At 37.7% G+C, this 17278-nt stretch overlaps 1 protein-coding gene across 2 annotated transcripts in view; it reads left to right on the top strand.

Moving 5' to 3' along the window:
- LOC127656668 (beta/gamma crystallin domain-containing protein 1-like) overlaps positions 1-17278 on the top strand; it is a 68310-nt gene that overhangs the window by 48453 nt on the left and 2579 nt on the right. For both annotated transcript variants that reach the window (XM_052145089.1, XM_052145090.1), the window contains 18 exons: positions 39-4488; positions 5075-5113; positions 5333-5451; positions 5844-6018; positions 6196-6335; positions 7154-7280; positions 7431-7466; positions 9369-9553; positions 10178-10304; positions 10527-10672; positions 11572-11698; positions 11847-11876; positions 12403-12515; positions 12613-12745; positions 12841-12980; positions 13897-14020; positions 15106-15264; positions 15566-15728. In XM_052145089.1, coding sequence (XP_052001049.1) covers positions 39-4488; positions 5075-5113; positions 5333-5451; positions 5844-6018; positions 6196-6335; positions 7154-7280; positions 7431-7466; positions 9369-9553; positions 10178-10304; positions 10527-10672; positions 11572-11698; positions 11847-11876; positions 12403-12515; positions 12613-12745; positions 12841-12980; positions 13897-14020; positions 15106-15264; positions 15566-15728 — 6533 coding nt within the window. The remainder of the gene's footprint in view (positions 1-38; positions 4489-5074; positions 5114-5332; positions 5452-5843; positions 6019-6195; positions 6336-7153; positions 7281-7430; positions 7467-9368; positions 9554-10177; positions 10305-10526; positions 10673-11571; positions 11699-11846; positions 11877-12402; positions 12516-12612; positions 12746-12840; positions 12981-13896; positions 14021-15105; positions 15265-15565; positions 15729-17278) is intronic.

Raw genomic sequence — 17278 nt, 5'->3', positions numbered from 1 at the left:
TTAGCTAATTTCAGTTTTATTTATATTGTCATCCACAGATTATCAACCAGCAATAGTGTGAATGTCAGGCATTCCAACCAACAGACACATACATCAGTAGAAGTCACTGAAGATGCGTTAAAGCTGCCTCTTGATAGGAATGTCGATAGCCCCACTGAACTTTCATCAGAAAATACAGAAGCTACAGACATCAAGGAGGAATCTAATTTCCCAGAAATGACAAGTCATAAAGGACTATTTAATACTGTTATGAGCAGTCCTCAAAACTCATCCAAGCGTATGGACAGAGCAGGCAGTGGGTCAAATGGTGGAATTAAAGCTAAGAGCCCTCCACCACAGGTTGCCCCTAAAACAAAAGTTGTGACATCTCGAATTAAAAGCCTGTCTGATGCATCAAAGATAGATGTTACTAATGTAGGGAGGATTTCACAGAAACACTCGGATCAAAAAGAGATAAAATCTCCAACTGCAAAGGAGCAATCGGTTTCATTCAATAAATCAACTGACATCAAGTCCAAAATTCCTAAGAAAACAGCACCAGAGGTTCTTTCAAAACCAAAGAAAGTGGTAGAGGTTGTTACAGTATATGATTTACCCTCAAAAGCAGAAGGTCAGAAGACCATCAAATGTCAGAATGAAGCAGGATCCATAACCTCAGTGCAGAAGATGTCACCCACTAAGGTAGTGGAAGAGAAAGATGTTTTGAACACCTCAGTAACACCAAAAACATCTCAACCCACTAAAGAACAGGTCACACTTTCAAAGCCTAAAAGAAGTCTAAAAAAATCAGTCTCCGATGATAAAAATGATAAATCCCCATCTTCCCCATCCTCAATGGAGAATTCCATTTCAAAATTTAACACAGAATTTAACACAGCAAACAAAGATATCCAAAGGTCCAAAACACAACCGTCAATTGTCAGTGATCTAAGTCCAACATCAAAGAGTAGGCAAAAAAAAATTACTGGGGCAAAAGTCAAATCAGGTGACACTGGTAGCAAAACAGCTACACATGACAACAAAGCCGAGACAAACTCACTTTCTTGCTCAGTGCCTGCCAGTGACCTAACAGAGCAGAATAATGAAAAGGAGAAACCTACAAATGAAACCCAGCTCAGTGAGCCAAAGAGTGCAAAGAAATTAATAACTGATGTGTCACCAGCAGTAAGGAAACTTCCTCGAACGACACCAAAGAGTCTTCTAAAACAGCCCTCAGATGGAGAAGTTGCCCATGGAGAAAGTGAGTCGTATCAACCATCCTCACTGCCACTTACCAAGCCAGAGAGAAGTGAGTCAATCCTTGTTAACGGCCCTGTCGTTGATGACAACTCTTCTGAATGTGACCAAACCACTTGCAATGTTGTGGTTAACACTGGTAGCAAAACAGCTACACATGACAAAAAAGCAGAGACAAACACACTTTCTTGCTCAGTGCCTGCCAGTGACCTAACAGAGCAGAATAATGAAAAGGAGAAACCTACAAATGAAACCCAGCTCAGTGAGCCAAAGAGTGCAAAGAAATTAATAACTGATATGTCACCAGCAGTAAGGAAACTTCCTCGAACGACACCAAAGAGTCTTCAAAAACAGCCCTCAGATGGAGAAGTTGCCCATGGAGAAAGTGAGTCGTATCAACCATCCTCACTGCCACTTACCAAGCCAGAGAGAAGTGAGTCAATCCTGGTTACCGGCCCTGTCGTTGATGACAACTCTTCTGAATGTGACCAAACCACTGGCAATGTTGTGGTTAAGGCATCACCAGAGCCCAAAGCGAAAAGTCCTTTGAAAGAGGTGGTTGATTTTCCGTCAGCAGCGGCAAGTCTCCAAAGTCCCACTAAACCCAAACCCAAGAGATATTTAAGGAAGACAGAGCAAACAACAGCTTTGGATCCAAATATAAATACAGCTGAAAAGACTGCAAGTTTGCACATTACACCAACAGCCTCTCTGAAATCTGATGCTGAAACTGGCAAAGTGGAAATTATTGATGAACAACTGAAAGCTACTTCCAAATCAAAGAACTGTGAAAAATCTGGGGATGCTGAGAATACCATCAGACCACACATGCCACTTTCAGCAAATAGTGATTTACAATCCATCCAACAACAGATAGAATCAGATCTACCGGTTTCAATGGACCCACAAGTACAAGTTGCGCCAGACAAGCAATCAGATGTTGTTAAAGAGAAGCCTGTTGTTGAAAACGGCAATGTTGGGTTGGAGAAAAAGAATTGTAAAATTTCCACAATAACAGAGACAGGTCACTTCACATCCAGCGATCTGAGCACTAAAGGTACTGAAAAGTCTTGGTATTCTCTGGAAAATGCACCCATCCAACAACCGACAGAATCAGATCTACCAGTTTCATCAGACCCACAAGTCCCAGCTGCAACAGAAGAGCATTCAGATTTTGTCGAAAAGAAATCTCTTGTTGGTAATAACCAGGTTAGGTTGGAGAAAGAGAATTGTGCCCTTGGTAAGGCAGATGTTTTTGTTACAATACCAGAAACAGGCCATTACCCATCCAGTGTTCTGAGCACTCAAGGTATGGAGCAGTCTTGCTCTTCTCAGGAAAATCCATCCATTCAACAACAGACAGAATCAGATCTACCGGTTTCATCTGACCCACAAGTCCAAGTTGTGCCAGACAAGCAATCAGAGGTTGTCAGAAAGAATTATCTTGTTGAAAATAACCAGGTTAGGTTTGAGAAAGAGAATTGTGACCTTGGTAAGGCAGATGAAATTTCCACAATACCAAAGACGGATCATTACACATCCAGTGTTCGAAGCACTCAAGGTGCAGAGCAGTCTTGCTCTTCTCAGGAAAAGACCTTTGGAGTCATTTCAGAGAATTCATCTGAGACAACCCAGAAGATTAAAACTAAAGAACACAGTGTCAAACAATTTGTAAATTCAGATTTTAAACAACCAAAAATAATACCCACAATTACACAACTAAATATCACACAAATTGATTATGTTAAAATTGAACAAAAAAGTGGTAAATCCACTGTATCAGAGAAACAATCAAACTCGGAGACAACTGCTCAGTTAGGTGACACAAGTAAATCTCCAAACCTGGAGTGTTTCAAACTGAATGAGATTAATAAATTAAAGGAAGTTGATGAGACGCCAGTAGCGGTGATAATGACTCCAGAGGCTCCTTCTAAAGCAGAACCTGTTCAAAATGGTGATCAGATTTTAGAAAAGAATCTTCCATCACTTAAAATGTCAGATAAACAGACTTCCAAAGTAGACATAAAGAGTGCAGTCCAAATTAAAAACACAGAATCCCATGTGAAAATCCAGGACCCTACAAAGGTTAAAGACAAAATGCCAGCTTGTAACTTAAAAAAAATTAAACCACCAGCTGACCAAAGTCTTCAACAATTTACATCTCAGAGTCTTCCTTTGGACTCCAAAAACCTCTCAAAAAATAACAAGACACCATCGAGTTGGTTAGATATTGACCAAAGTTTTGAGAAGAAGAAAACAGAGAGACGAATGGATTGTTCTGCAAGTGATGATAATCAGCTTGACACTTCCGATGATTTTGAGGATTTCATTTGTAACATCAAGAAGCACTGTTCGCCTTTTTCTTTGCCACCCAGAAAACATGGGCAGAACAAGATGCCATCACCACCTTTTGCCATGCCTGCCATTAAAGAAGATCACTTTGAGAAGATATTCGATCCAGAACAATTCAAGTTTGGTTCAAGAAAAACTGCAGGACCTAAAGATCCCTCTCCAGCCATGATTATCAAGAAGAAAAATGAAGAGACAAAAAACAATCCACAATCCAAACGGTCTGAGGACAGCTTGCTTTATAAATCTCTCTCCTCAAGACGGGAACAAGACAAAGCTGAAAAGGTTGCAATCACTGTGGAGAAAAATGATGGCGAAAACCATAACATTACAGAAGGATCTGGAAAACTTTCCTCAAGGTTGGAAAGAATGTCAATCCTCTCAAACCTCATGAACTTGCCAAATGTGTCTAGAAAAACCCGAACCGAACAAAGTGCTCTCTTTAACGGCATTGTCTCACCCACAACACCACCCCCAGTGCCAGTGGTAACCTCAGGAGAGAAGAAAGACATACTTCTATCCCATGCTGTCACAATTCCAAAAGAAGGGAATGGTATGCCAGATCAAGGCAGTGTAACAGGCAAAATTCTTGATTCGATAAAGAGTCCATCCACACTTCCTCCTCTTCCAACTTTCTCAGATGTCAAGCTGCCTGACTTTGTGGAGAAATACATAAATAAAGGCAAAGAATCAAATGCAGTGAGTCTGGGGGAGTCTGTCAGCGAGCAAAGACCTGACACCAGTTCTCTTCCTCCATTTGATGTTAGAAGCACTTCCAGCACATTTACTGCCAACATGGCCCTGCAAGGTGTTTCAGGATTAACATCTCCATCTATAGCATCTAACACTATTCAACAGTTTCCTCTGCCTATACCCACCAGCCTTTCACCAACATGCGCAGAGGTGAGTGTGATGTTGAAACAGTACAAAATGTTCTCTGTATAAATTTTTTTTTTTTGTTTGAGCCGTGTGTGGTTAGAACATATGCTCTGACATATTAGCTCTGTTCCAAAACTGCCTTTCTGACTACATGACTACAAAAAAAAACTTTGACCAGGTTCAGGATTTTGCTGCATGTAACGTTGACTTCGGTGCTTTCAAGCCAAAAGCATTTATGTTAATGTATTTTACAGCACAAGCTACATACATAGTGGCTAATGTGCAAAAGTCTAAAACGTCTTAAAATAGTTGCTGCAGGGATGCAGTGAAGAGTTGCTTCACCTTTGAAACTGCTTTGGTTGTCTCTACCTGTCTGGTCTTTTCTCTTAGTGGTGGAATTTTTGTTGGTCTTGTCTTTATGCCACAAGAGGAATGTTAAACCCTCTGGGCTTTTTTTTTCTTCTTCTGACAGAGCAGGTACTTTATCAGTGTTAAGAACTGTTTTTAACTGAAGGTCCAGTCAGTTTCTAAATTCATTTTTAAAAAGTCATTAAGAAGAGTTCTTAATGCAAATAATGTTTGAATATTAACTAAGATTTTTAATTTCTAGACACCAACTGTAAGAGGCTTCCACAGACGCCCTGGAAAGGTATGGCAACATTTTAAGTGTTACATATTTTATTTACTCCACATTTACTGTAAATTAGATATACTTAGTCATTTAAAATTAATAGATTTGATAGAAATGTATAGTTTTTTGTTGATTTCCAGTTCATTACCTTCTTTTACCAGAGGAAGGAGATACTAGCCAGTAATACTAGACCCACATTTGAGCAGAGGGTTGAAATGTTTGTGTTCCTGTTAATAGATTGTGATATACCAGCAAGCTCAGTTTGGCGGAGAGTCATATGAGGTGTTCAGAGATATAGAGGACGCCACCTCACTTAATCTCTCTCCAGTCATATCCTTAAAGGTCGTCAGAGGATGGTACGGATTATTTTGTAATAACACATTACGACTTCTCTGAATGTTATAAATCTTGCCATATTTTGAGGATGTTTTTAAAATGTTTTTTTTTTATTATAAGAGCACATTCCACATGTATCTTACCATTCTCAGACAACCAAAGAATCAAAGGTGTCATTGAAATATGGTTTGATCATATTCTTGTTCTGCTGCTGTTGCTGTTGCTCTTAAATGCCTTATTATCATCTTGCATGCATAAGCATCATATCAGCTATGCATGCACAAACACCTTTTATTAGAAATGGCCGTAACAAGAATGAGGAACAAGGCAAATCACATACCGTTCCCATTATGATCATAAATCTGTTGAAGGTTTTATAAACCCACTGATGTTTGCTGTCTTTTCCTGTTAGCTGGCTGCTGTATGAAAAGCCTGGCTTCCAGGGCCGTTCCATTGCCCTGGAGGAGGGGCCATTAGAAGTAGCAAATGAGTGGGCGGAGACAGAGCCCAGTGGGGAGGTGGAGCCAAATAGCTTGCCACTCCCAACCACACCCATGGTCATTGGCTCCATTAGACTTGCATTGAGGGTGAGTCCAACATTGGGCTCTTTGTTCTGGATTAATGAAGGATTATGAGTCACATGCATGAGTCAAATTCTCTTAAATAAAATAATCTAAATAAAGTCTTATTTACATAATAATAAAAATACAATCATTTTGTTTTTAGCTTGTCATTGCTAACTTGCACTGGTATTGTCCTTTTAGGACTACAGCCTACCAAAAATTGACCTGTTCACAGAGGTGAATGGGATGGGCCGTATGACTTCATTCTGTGATGACACTATAGAGATCTGTTCATTTGGGATTCTTCAGAGTACTGGGTCCATTAAGGTCCATTCTGGAGTGTAAGTGAGGTTCTGATCCTAAATATATTGGCAGTGCTGCTCCTCTATAAGGGATCTTGTTGAAAACGCAGTTATTTAAAATTGTGCAACACCAGTATATACATTATATAAACATTACTTTGCAATTTAACTGCTTAATGACAAAGCCAATCTTTACTGATTAAATGAGATGGTATATGAGATAAGAAAAACTTGATCACTCAGTGGGGTGAAAGACATATGCTTCATGTTTGGCTGTACTGCATGATAATGTGGAAAGTTTTGAGGTTAAAGCATGTGACTTATGATTAGTGCTGAGAAAGTGAGAGAGGTCAAGTGTGTGTGTGTGTGTGTGTGTGTGTGTGTGTGTGTGTGTGTGTGTGTGTGTGTGTGTGTGTGTGTTGGAATGTTGTTTTCCTGTCAGATGGAGATGGTATTTTGGAAATATTTTTTTTTGTCTTGCCTTGTTCATTCATTACCATAAATTCCACAAGCCTGCTTTGAATTTTGAGAGTGAAAGTTTTTCAAACATTAGTTTTGTTTTAAAACCCTGTTGAAATGAACAACCACTGCACATCTCCAATTAGATATAGTTAGTCTCCAGTGTGACTGTTTGTGTGATTCAGGTTGTGCCCACAATCCCACATTATTGGGACCAATTTACTAAAAACCTAAAACCTAAAAATCACCTAATGTACATTGTGAGGACCAGGCAATGGTCCGTAAGAGAAAAACAGCTTAATAAACATTCTAAATAATGCCTCAGTTTAAAAACTGCAGAAGTCGATGGAAAGTCCTCACCATGATAGAAAAACAAACATGTTTCTCTGTGTGTGCAGATGGATGGTCTTTAGTGATCCAGGTTTCCAGGGGCTCTTGGCTGTATTAGAGGAAGGAGTTTATCCATGCCCTGAGAACTGGGGCTTCCTGACCCCCTTTGTCGGATCACTGCGGCCTCTGAAAATGGTGTTTACACTCTTTCACACACATATCTTGCTCTTATCCGACTCTATTTTTAAGTATGTTGGTTTTGAAACAAAGTTTAGTAACAGGTTCCATAAAAAGGAAGATTTGTCTTTGTAAACATAAATAATTGTTCCTTGTGCTTTTTCGCAGGGTGAAATTAAGGTGGAAAATCCCAATGAAACTAAGGTGAGCTTTAAATGTTGGATCACATTATAATAATAGGTGCAGATCATTTTACTGAGAACAAATTAACATGACTCAGGAAAGAAGTAGAATTTTATTTTATGTTGCTTGAAAGACTTTCTGTACACCCTGACATTAAGAGTACCTGTTTTTACAGGTAATGTATCAGTCAGGGCTCTGGATCAGACTGAGCATGCAAAGAGGCAGGGTTGGTCTTTGTTCTTGGCATGCTCAGCCCGTGCCAGCGTTTGTTCGTTGATTTCTGAGTCGTGAATGTTGAGAGGCATTGTGTCTCTCAAACAGTCTGACTTTAAAACTGTGGTCAGGGCTTTGGCTGTGCATGCATTATACAGAAGAGGCATGTGATATGATGATTCATTCCTATTATAAAGTATCCTTTGGGCTCTGTAACTTTAAAAAAGTATGTGCTGTAATTTTAGAAAGTATTTCTAAGGATATACCAGACTTTCAAACACTATTTATTATAACTTGATTCTTTAAACTAGTGGCAAGAACATTGAAAGGATGAAATCTAACAGGATATTTATAAAGAGATAAAGTTATCCATTGCTCAGTGAGGGATTCAGAGTTAGCTTACATGAGGGTGTTAACTTGAAATTTCTTAATGCATTGGCATTTATGTTAATGCATTTAAGTCATGATAAAAGTTGGTTCATATTACCCTGGGACATGGCAAAATATGGAAAAATCTGCTCAAACCTAAGGAAATTCTTTAAAATTAGCCCCATTTTCACTTTGTGAATATTGAGATATTGTGATTAAAGAAAACTGACTAATAAGATTTTAATATTTTATCGAGTATAGTAGGACATACTCTCACTGAGCACTTTATTAGGAACACTATGGTCTTAATAAAGTGCTCTATGTGGTCTTCTGATTTTGTAGCCCATCCACCTCAAGGTTCTACGAGTTGTGCATTCTGAGATGCTATTCTGCTCACTACAATTGTACAGAGTGTTTACCTGAGTTACTGTAGCCTTTCTGTCAGCTCAAACCAGTCTGGCCATTCTTTGTTGACCTCTCTCATCAACAAGGTGTTTCTTTCTGCAGAGCTGACACTCACTGGATGTTTTTGGCATCATTGTGAGTAAATTCTAGAGACTGTTGCATGTTAATATCTCAGGAGATCAGCAGTTACAGAAATACTCAAACCAGCCCATCTGACACCAAATATCATGCCACAGTCGAAATCACTGAGATTAATTTTCTCCATTCTGATGGAACATTAACTGAAGCTCCTGACCCTTATCTGAATAATTTTATGATAATCGCATGAATAAGTAGGTGTACAGGTGTTCATAATAAAGTGCTCAGTGAGTGTATAATGTGTCATGAACATGTACTGTATAACAGGAATGACCCTGGCAAATATTTAATCGGAACTGAATATTAATTATTTAATCAGAACTGAATATTACAACAATCAAAGGATATGGCAAATGTCATTCAAAGGTTTTACTTGAGAAAGTGCCTGACATTCCAGAACTCAGGTATGGATGACTAGGCTTTGAGCGCAGGTGACAAGCCTTGAGCAGACTCTGCCTAAAGGCTCAGATGCACTGAAGAATGAATTCCCACAATTCTGAATATTCAGCCCATGGGTGCTCACATATAAACATACCAGTCCAATGCTGAATATATCAAATGTTTGCTATATTAAATAAAGGATCTCCAATACCTCTGTAGCTTTTGGTTTCGTTATAGCCTGTAGTGTCTGAAGAAAAGTTACATGGGTACTCTATATGTAAATTGTTAGAATTTATTTGACACAGTCTAGATTGTGTCTTTCAGTATATGTGTATTTTTTATGATACTGCAAATCAGAAACAAACAGAGTTAATGGAGTGTTATTCTACAAGTGTTTTTCTCTCTGTTTGAAATCAGGCGATGCTGTTTGAAAAGCCGATGTTCCAAGGGGAGTTCATAGAGATTGAAAGAGACATGTACAGCTTTGATGAAGAAGAGGAAGACAAGAGTGCAGAAGAGGAGAAAGAAATTCCTAACAGCACCTCTGTGCAGAAGAGGAAGTGGATCAGTTCTGTGGGCTCATTAAAAATTCTGAGTGGCCTGTGAGTGGATTTAGACATTTCTGTCCATTTTAGAAACAGTACATAAAACTGGCAATATGATGATGGTGCACAAAGTCTGTAGAAGCAGCCAATCAACTTACATGAGCATAGATAAGGATACATGTGTGTATATATATATATATATATATATATATATATATATATATATATATATATATATATATATATATATATATATATAATATTGTTTAATTTGTAAAATATTTATACACCATAATGCTATTTTGAGGTATTGCCTTTGAATTGTGCTATACAGTATATATATATATATATATATATATATATATATATATATATATATATTCACTTATGGAGGTACTCACTTTTGTTGCCAGAGGTTTAGACATTAATGGCTGTGTGTTGCGTTATTTTGAGGGGACAGCAAATTTACACTGTTATACAAGCTGTACACTCACCAAAGTGTCATTTCTTCAGTGTTGTCACATGAAAAGGTATAATCAAATATTTACAAAAATGTGAGGGGTGTATTCACTTTTGTGAGATACTGTATACATATATATATTACTGTAATACAGTCAAGAAAAGCACCATTGAGAATAATGAGAATTACATAAAACTCTTAAGTGAAATTTTCACACACAGCTGGGTGGGCTATTCTGCACCAGGATTTGAGGGTCACCAGTATCTTCTGGAGGAGGGAGAGTATGCAGACTTCACTGACTGGAGTGGACTGGAAGACGGGCTCTTCTCTATATGTCCTATATTAACAGTATGTACACAGACACCCTCACTAAATAACATGAGATGAAGATGAGTATTAGATAAATAAACAATGCACAGAATAATAACGTTACAGCATGGAAGACCCAACATCAAAATGTACTGTTCACTATATCATACAGTACATAACCCTGTATTTTTTGAGGTATGATGCTTTTTTCTTAGAATATGGAGGTTGTAAGTAATTTCATGGTTTTGTGTCCTTCGGTAGGATTATATGACTCCTCACATAAGAATGTTCAGCGAACGAGAGTTCAGCAAAAGAGGGATGAATGTGGACCTGCTAGAACCTGTCCTCAACATGGAAAGCACTGGCTTCGGCATAAAGACACAATCTGTGGAAGTCCTCTCTGGCGTGTGAGTGTCTATTCCTCTGTTTTCCATTTATCACTAATCGTTCCTCCCTCAGGTGTCACACTTTTCTCTTTCTCTCTCTCTTTTTTCTTCTTGCTTAACCCTTGACCAGATAGTAAATCTATCAATGCTTATTGACCTAAAAATTAACATTCTGTAATTTACTCGCCCTCATGATTTTCCAAACCCGTATGACTTTCTTTCTGCTGTAGAACACAAAATGAGATGTTAAGCAGAATGTTAGCCTCAGTCGGCATGTTTTTACTATACAACGAAAGCGAATGGCAACTGAGGATAACATTTTGCCTCTCATTTTGTGTTCCATAGCAGAACGAAAGTCATATGGGTTTGGAACAACATTAGATTGAATAAATTATAACAGAATTTTTATCTATTTAATCTATAAACTAGATCATCTGATCATCATCTATAAAATAGATCTGAGTGTAATAAATGAAATAGAGTTCTCTCATAGCTGATATGTTTAAAGCAGTGTCATGCCTGCTTTGATAGGAATGTAATGGAGTGTACAGTATACGTATATGATTGAAGTGTTTGATATCCTGAGAAATACACTAGTTATCATTTAATCAAAGACTTTGTTGTCAAGGTGTGGCATACACACCCACAACCTCTCTCTCCTCTCTTTCACATGCAAATAGACACACAAAAATATTCTCTCTCACTAACAGACAAAATGGCATTCAAACACACTCACATACACACGCAGGTAGGCATACCACTGTAGTGCTGCATAAGCGGTGAAGGGAGTGACTGCTTTGTATGATACAGATAAAATGAAAATGTGTGAATATGAGATACAACTCAAGATCACACTAATCTTAATCTCACAAAAATGTGAGAAAGTAATTCTATCTGTTTGACATCTGACTGTAAACAAGGTGGATAGCATTTGAGAATGCACGATTCTCGGGTGAGCTGTACATTCTACAGAAAGGTCTCTATGCCAGCCCGACAGACTGGGGTGCAAAGAACTACAAGATCTCATCTCTGCAGCCTGTGGTTTTGGTAATCATTATGATTTTTTGGCTGTGTATTACATTTTGACCCATAGTTTCCAATTAAATGTCTCCTGAAATTCATATTCCATAAAACCCCAAATAGATGCTTGTGTTTGTATCTCCATGGCTTCATTTGTTTTATTTTGCTATCTCAGGGTCAGACTGAAGGGCTGTCCAGATATAAGGTGAGTTTGATGGTCTTGCATAACTATATGTTTGTTGTCTCATAACAAGGTCCACATGGAATCCGCCCACTTTTTTTTTTTTACATTTTCTGCTTTTGCCATGGGGAAAAATCAGAGAAATTCGTTGTAATGGTTTCGAGAGTGTTATAGTCATATTTGTAGATGAAAACATCGTTGAAGTTATCCAAAATATTAATAAACAAACACCAAAGAGGAAAGGATATGTAGAACTTTATGAATAACACCAGTTTCAATTTGAGCTTTCTCTGGAATTCGGTGGATGCAGATTCTGGGCAGGGTTGTTTATAATTATGGTGTTTTTGGTGTGTTCCTGTCCAGGGGTGTGTGCACATGCCCATTCTTTATACTGCCTTCAGGAAGATCTAGTTATTCAACTAGATCAAAGACATTTTGCTACTCAATGTGGTTTCATCAGCTAGTAAATGAGGTTGGAGATTTGTTCTGGTGTGATGCTCTGGTATGGCTCTCATTTGATCTTATTGCTCTCCTTTTTCTTGGTTCTCAGGTGCAGTTGTTCTCTGAGCCAGGGTTTCAGGGAGAGGTTTTGGCCTTAGAAGAAAGTGTAGCATTCCTGCCAGAGGGCTTCCAACCCATGTCCTGCAAGGTTCTAGCTGGGAGGTGGGAATACATCAGAATCACACTAAAATGTTAAATTAGCTATCAAGAAAAAAGGCAGATTTAAAGATGTCAAAATTCCCTTTTTGTTTTTTCAAAGCTGGGTGGTGTTCGACGGCCCACAGTTCACAGACAACATGTATGTACTGGAGGAAGGAGAATACCCAAACCCTGAGGCTCTGGGCTTGCTCAACTCAAACTGCAAAATTAGCTCTGTCCATACCGTAGGACATGTGAGTACTGAAGAAAAGAGTGAGAGAGTGAATGTGTGGGTTTGTTGTGTCATAATAAGCTCTGTAACATTTGTTCTGTTTCTTGTCTTCTTCAGGAGTTTTCTATCCCCTCTATTACACTCTTCTGTAAATCCAGCTTCAGAGGGCGTAAAATAGTTTTGACAGATGGAGCTGTGAACCTATCTCTGGCTGGGATTGATGGGCGGGTCAAATCTCTGTTGGTGAATGGAGGAATGTGAGTGATTTCTGAAGCATATTCATATCTCAGGTGTGAGTCTGTCTCTGAAGTATCAGTAATGCAGCCCTTATTGTTAAAGGGAGAGTTCAACCAAAAATGAAAATTCTCTCATCATTTACTTACGCTCATGCCATCTCAGATGTGTATGACTCTCTTCTGATGAACACATACTAAGATTTTAGAAGAATATCTTAGCTCTGTAGGTTCAGACAATGCAAGTGAATGGTGGCCAGAACTTTGAAGCTCCAAAAAGCACATAAATGCAGCATAAAAGTAATCCACACGACCCCAGTGGTTAAATACATATCTTCAGAAGGTGTTGATATGATAGAACAATATGTAAGTCCCTTTTTTATAGATATAAATTCTCCTCCCTGCCCAGTAGGTGGCGATATGCACAAAGAATGTGAATTGCCAAAAACAAAGAAGAAAGTGAAAGTGGAGATTTAGACCTATCCTTTTAAATCAGAGACATTTTGGTGAAGATGAATGTTATTTCCTGATAAATATCTCTTGGTAATTGTCAGGCCCAGAAAATCTGTCAAATTCTGCTTACATAACATATACATTACATAATATTTGGTAGACTGTGTTGAGGGTTGAGCTGAGAGTACCACACTTGCTGAACACATTATTAAACTAACCAGAATATTCATACAAACACAACACAAATGGACCCCTAAGGGACGGAGGATGCGAAGTGTACTACACTCTTGTTGATAGCTGAAAACATTGTCAAATTAGTCTAAATATTTATAAACATGAATACAAAAGAAACAAAAATGACTGTCTCATATCATAGAAAAGCTCCTAATTTAGTGTTTTGGTCCATTGTAATAGCTACAAAAATTTGAGTGTTGAAATGTACGCTAAAATATATTGGGTGTATTTGTGTTTTATGCTGTCATCACAGATGGGTGTTGTATGAATACAGCAACTTCTGTGGTTGTCAGATTCTGCTCCATCCCAGCGAGATTGGTGATTGGCAGAAGTTTAGAGGCTGGGAGCAGATTGGCTCTCTACGTCCATTACTGCAGGTATGAATCACCACCACAGCTAAAGTGTTGTAAATTCTGGGATTGATGGTAATATCATGAGAAGTTAAATGATGTTAAATGATTTCTAATGATAACTCATTGATAAATGGCTATGTTGAGAGTCGAATGGCTCCTAACTGACTGATATCTGATTTATATGTAGTATATGAGCTAATTGATCTACAGTATTTATATGAATAGGTCATCCAAAAATTGTAATTCTCTCATTATTTATTCACCCTTATGTCATCTCAAACATTTCGTGAAACACAAAGAAAGATATTATGATGAAGATATGAGGTGTTCTTGTCCATACATTGCTAGTGAATGCTGAAGTTCCAAAAAGCACATAAAGGCAGCATAAAAAGAATTCATCAGACTTCAGTGGTTTAATCCATGTCTTTTGAAGTGATCCAATCTATTTTGAGTGGATTGGACCAAAATGCAACTCCTTTTTCACTATAATTCTTCACATCAGCAGGCTCATTTTTGATCATGATTTCAAGCTCGATTACACTTCCAAGCACCATCTAGCGCTCTTCTCATGTGTCAAGTACTAGGAAGTGTAATCGAGCTTGAAATAATGATTGTGCCTTGAGACTGCAATGGCAAGATGTACAGTGAAAAATAAGTTATATTTTGGTCTGTTCTCACCCAAGACTGATTGGATTGCTTCAGAAGACATTGATTAAACCACTGGAGTCTTACCTTTATACTGCCTTTATGTCCTTTTTGGAGCTTGGACATTTGGTCACCATTCAGTGCACTGTATGGACAAACAGACATCATATTTCCATTAAAATAACTTTGTTTATGTTCTACAGAAGTAAGAAAGTCAGACGAGTTTGAGACAACGTAAAGGTGAATAAATGATAAGAGAATTATAATGTAGGGGTGAACTTTTCCTTTAACATTCTGTCACCTTTTTCTGGTTCTCAGAAAGTTTGACTGGAGTTTGTGTGTGTGTGTTATTACTTGCTAAAGTGTGTTTGTTCAGAAACAGTGGGGTGTTGTATAGTTTTGTTCTTGACCTTTTACAAGAGCCTGGAAACTGGCGTGTTTGACTTCTGTCTCTTTCTCAACAGAAACGTGTTTACTTCCGGTTGCGTTGTGCAGAGACAGGCTGCTTGATGTCTCTCTCCGGGTCCCTCGAGGATATAAAACTGCTCCGGGTCCAGGTGCTGGAAGAATCTGGAGGTCCAGAGCAGATCTGGGTCTATGAGAACGGACTACTGCACTGCAAGGTACTTGTTAGTATGATCACTTTTTCAAACACCCTGATAGTGCAGCTGGAATTACAGATTTGTACCTGAACTCAAGTGGTTGTTATCTGTACTATAGCTCTGTGTACTGCTTCTGACACATATCTTGGCAAAGACTGAAATTAAAGTGACAGAACAGTTTACAACATATTGCATATACATGAACAAGTTTATTTTCAAGTTTGTTCAAGTGAATCAACAAATGTTTTTATAAGGGTCAATGTGAGCAAATGAGGGAGATTTATTTTTTTTACACTTTATGCCTCTCTCTGTCTGTCTGCAGCTGGTAGAGAACTGTTGCGTGGAGACCTCTGGGGGTGTTGTAATGGCAGGTGGTAGGTTGAATATCTCACCTGAACCAGGCAAAGACAATCAGTTCTGGAGCATTACAGGAGATGGGATCATACGCAGCAACCTCAAGCCTGAACTTGTGCTGGAGGTCAAAGGTCAGTTCATGTGCTTGTATATGCTTGTGTAGCAGAAAGAAAGAAGGAATGAATAAATACAGCCAGCATCCAATTTAAGAAATATTCATGTGGCATGTACAATCTCACAAAGAGCCAACTGATGACACAATATGATGTCACATCACACCTGTGTGTTATTTTTTATTAGCAACTGTGCTCGATATGCTGAGGCAGCTACACTGCTGATTCTCCCCCACACACAGGTTACCAAAACATATTGTCAGATGCAAAGATCTGAATCTGTGTTACAGATGAAAGAACTACACATCTACACATTCAGACACATTAATGAAAATAGATTTTTAATCCCTACACATTACACATTTAGTATATAATTAAATGGAATGTTAACAGAAATGCTAATTGCAGCTCGAATATTCTTAAATAAATGCATTTAGCAATATTTTTAATTTAATGTTTAATTTGAGACCCCAATTCACTTTTATTTGCTCATCAAAGTATCAGGTAGATATTTAGACTTTTCCTAATTTTATGATAACTATATCTAATATACACTGTAGTAGTAAAGTTTTGCTAGTCTATGTGGATTTGTTTTATTGGGCGATTCTCAAGAAAATGTCCTGGTTTCATTTTACTATAATTTCTTTTTAGGGCCTTTAAGATTTTTTTTACATTGTGAAATTATTTGTATGAGTTTCACACATTTAAGAAAATTATATATTATGTAAATTGTAAAGTATTTATTCACAGCAAAGAAAAAGTACAAATAAAATAAAACTGTTGTATGGTAGTTATCATTGAAAACAATGGGAATAGCAAAAGTAAAACATTTGGACACATTGTGGTAATAAGAATTGGGCGTGCTGTGTGCATTTGCCATTTCCCGTTTTGATTTGTAACTAGTAGCACCTAATAAAAAGAACAATAATAATAATAATTCAGAGCGAAGTTTGCCTAAAAATTGATGCCAACATAAGTGGACAGCATAGGTTGTGAAATTTTAAATACTACCAAGATATAGTAAGTATGATTTTTTTAATCAAATAGTTTTTTACATTTCCAGGAGTGTTGATTATTCATTTTTTTGAGACATTACAGATATTGTAAAAATTTGCATAAATTATTCTGATTCAAAGTAATGACCAGCATCATCCAATCACTGGGAACCAAGTTAAAATAAAATTATACATTATAAATTCTGAATCTATGTACTGATTACCATTGTCCCATGTGTGCCAAACACATTGAGTGGTCCAAACATTATCTGCATCCTGAAACTAACTTTTGATTGGCTGCATAGAGAGCTATAGGATGCTCCTTTGCTCCTTTTCTACAGAATGATTTATCCTCCAGTGTGCTGTCTGTCAGGACTGGTCTCAGAACAGTTCATAATGCACCTTATTTTCATCCTAATTCCATATAAAGCCTCTGAAAGCTAAATTTCTTAGCTTTTAGATGAACCCTTTGATTGTCATGTGATAATGCACAGTAAATAGTGAAATAAAATTGCTAAAATACACAGTAGTTTACATCGTTAATCCATTTCGTATGAAACTAGACTCTTTATC

This window comes from Xyrauchen texanus, chromosome 16 (assembly GCF_025860055.1).
Source record: "Xyrauchen texanus isolate HMW12.3.18 chromosome 16, RBS_HiC_50CHRs, whole genome shotgun sequence".
NCBI lineage: Eukaryota > Metazoa > Chordata > Actinopteri > Cypriniformes > Catostomidae > Xyrauchen > Xyrauchen texanus.
Note: the sequence above shows the minus strand (reverse complement) of the source record. Positions and strands in the feature narration are given on the sequence as shown.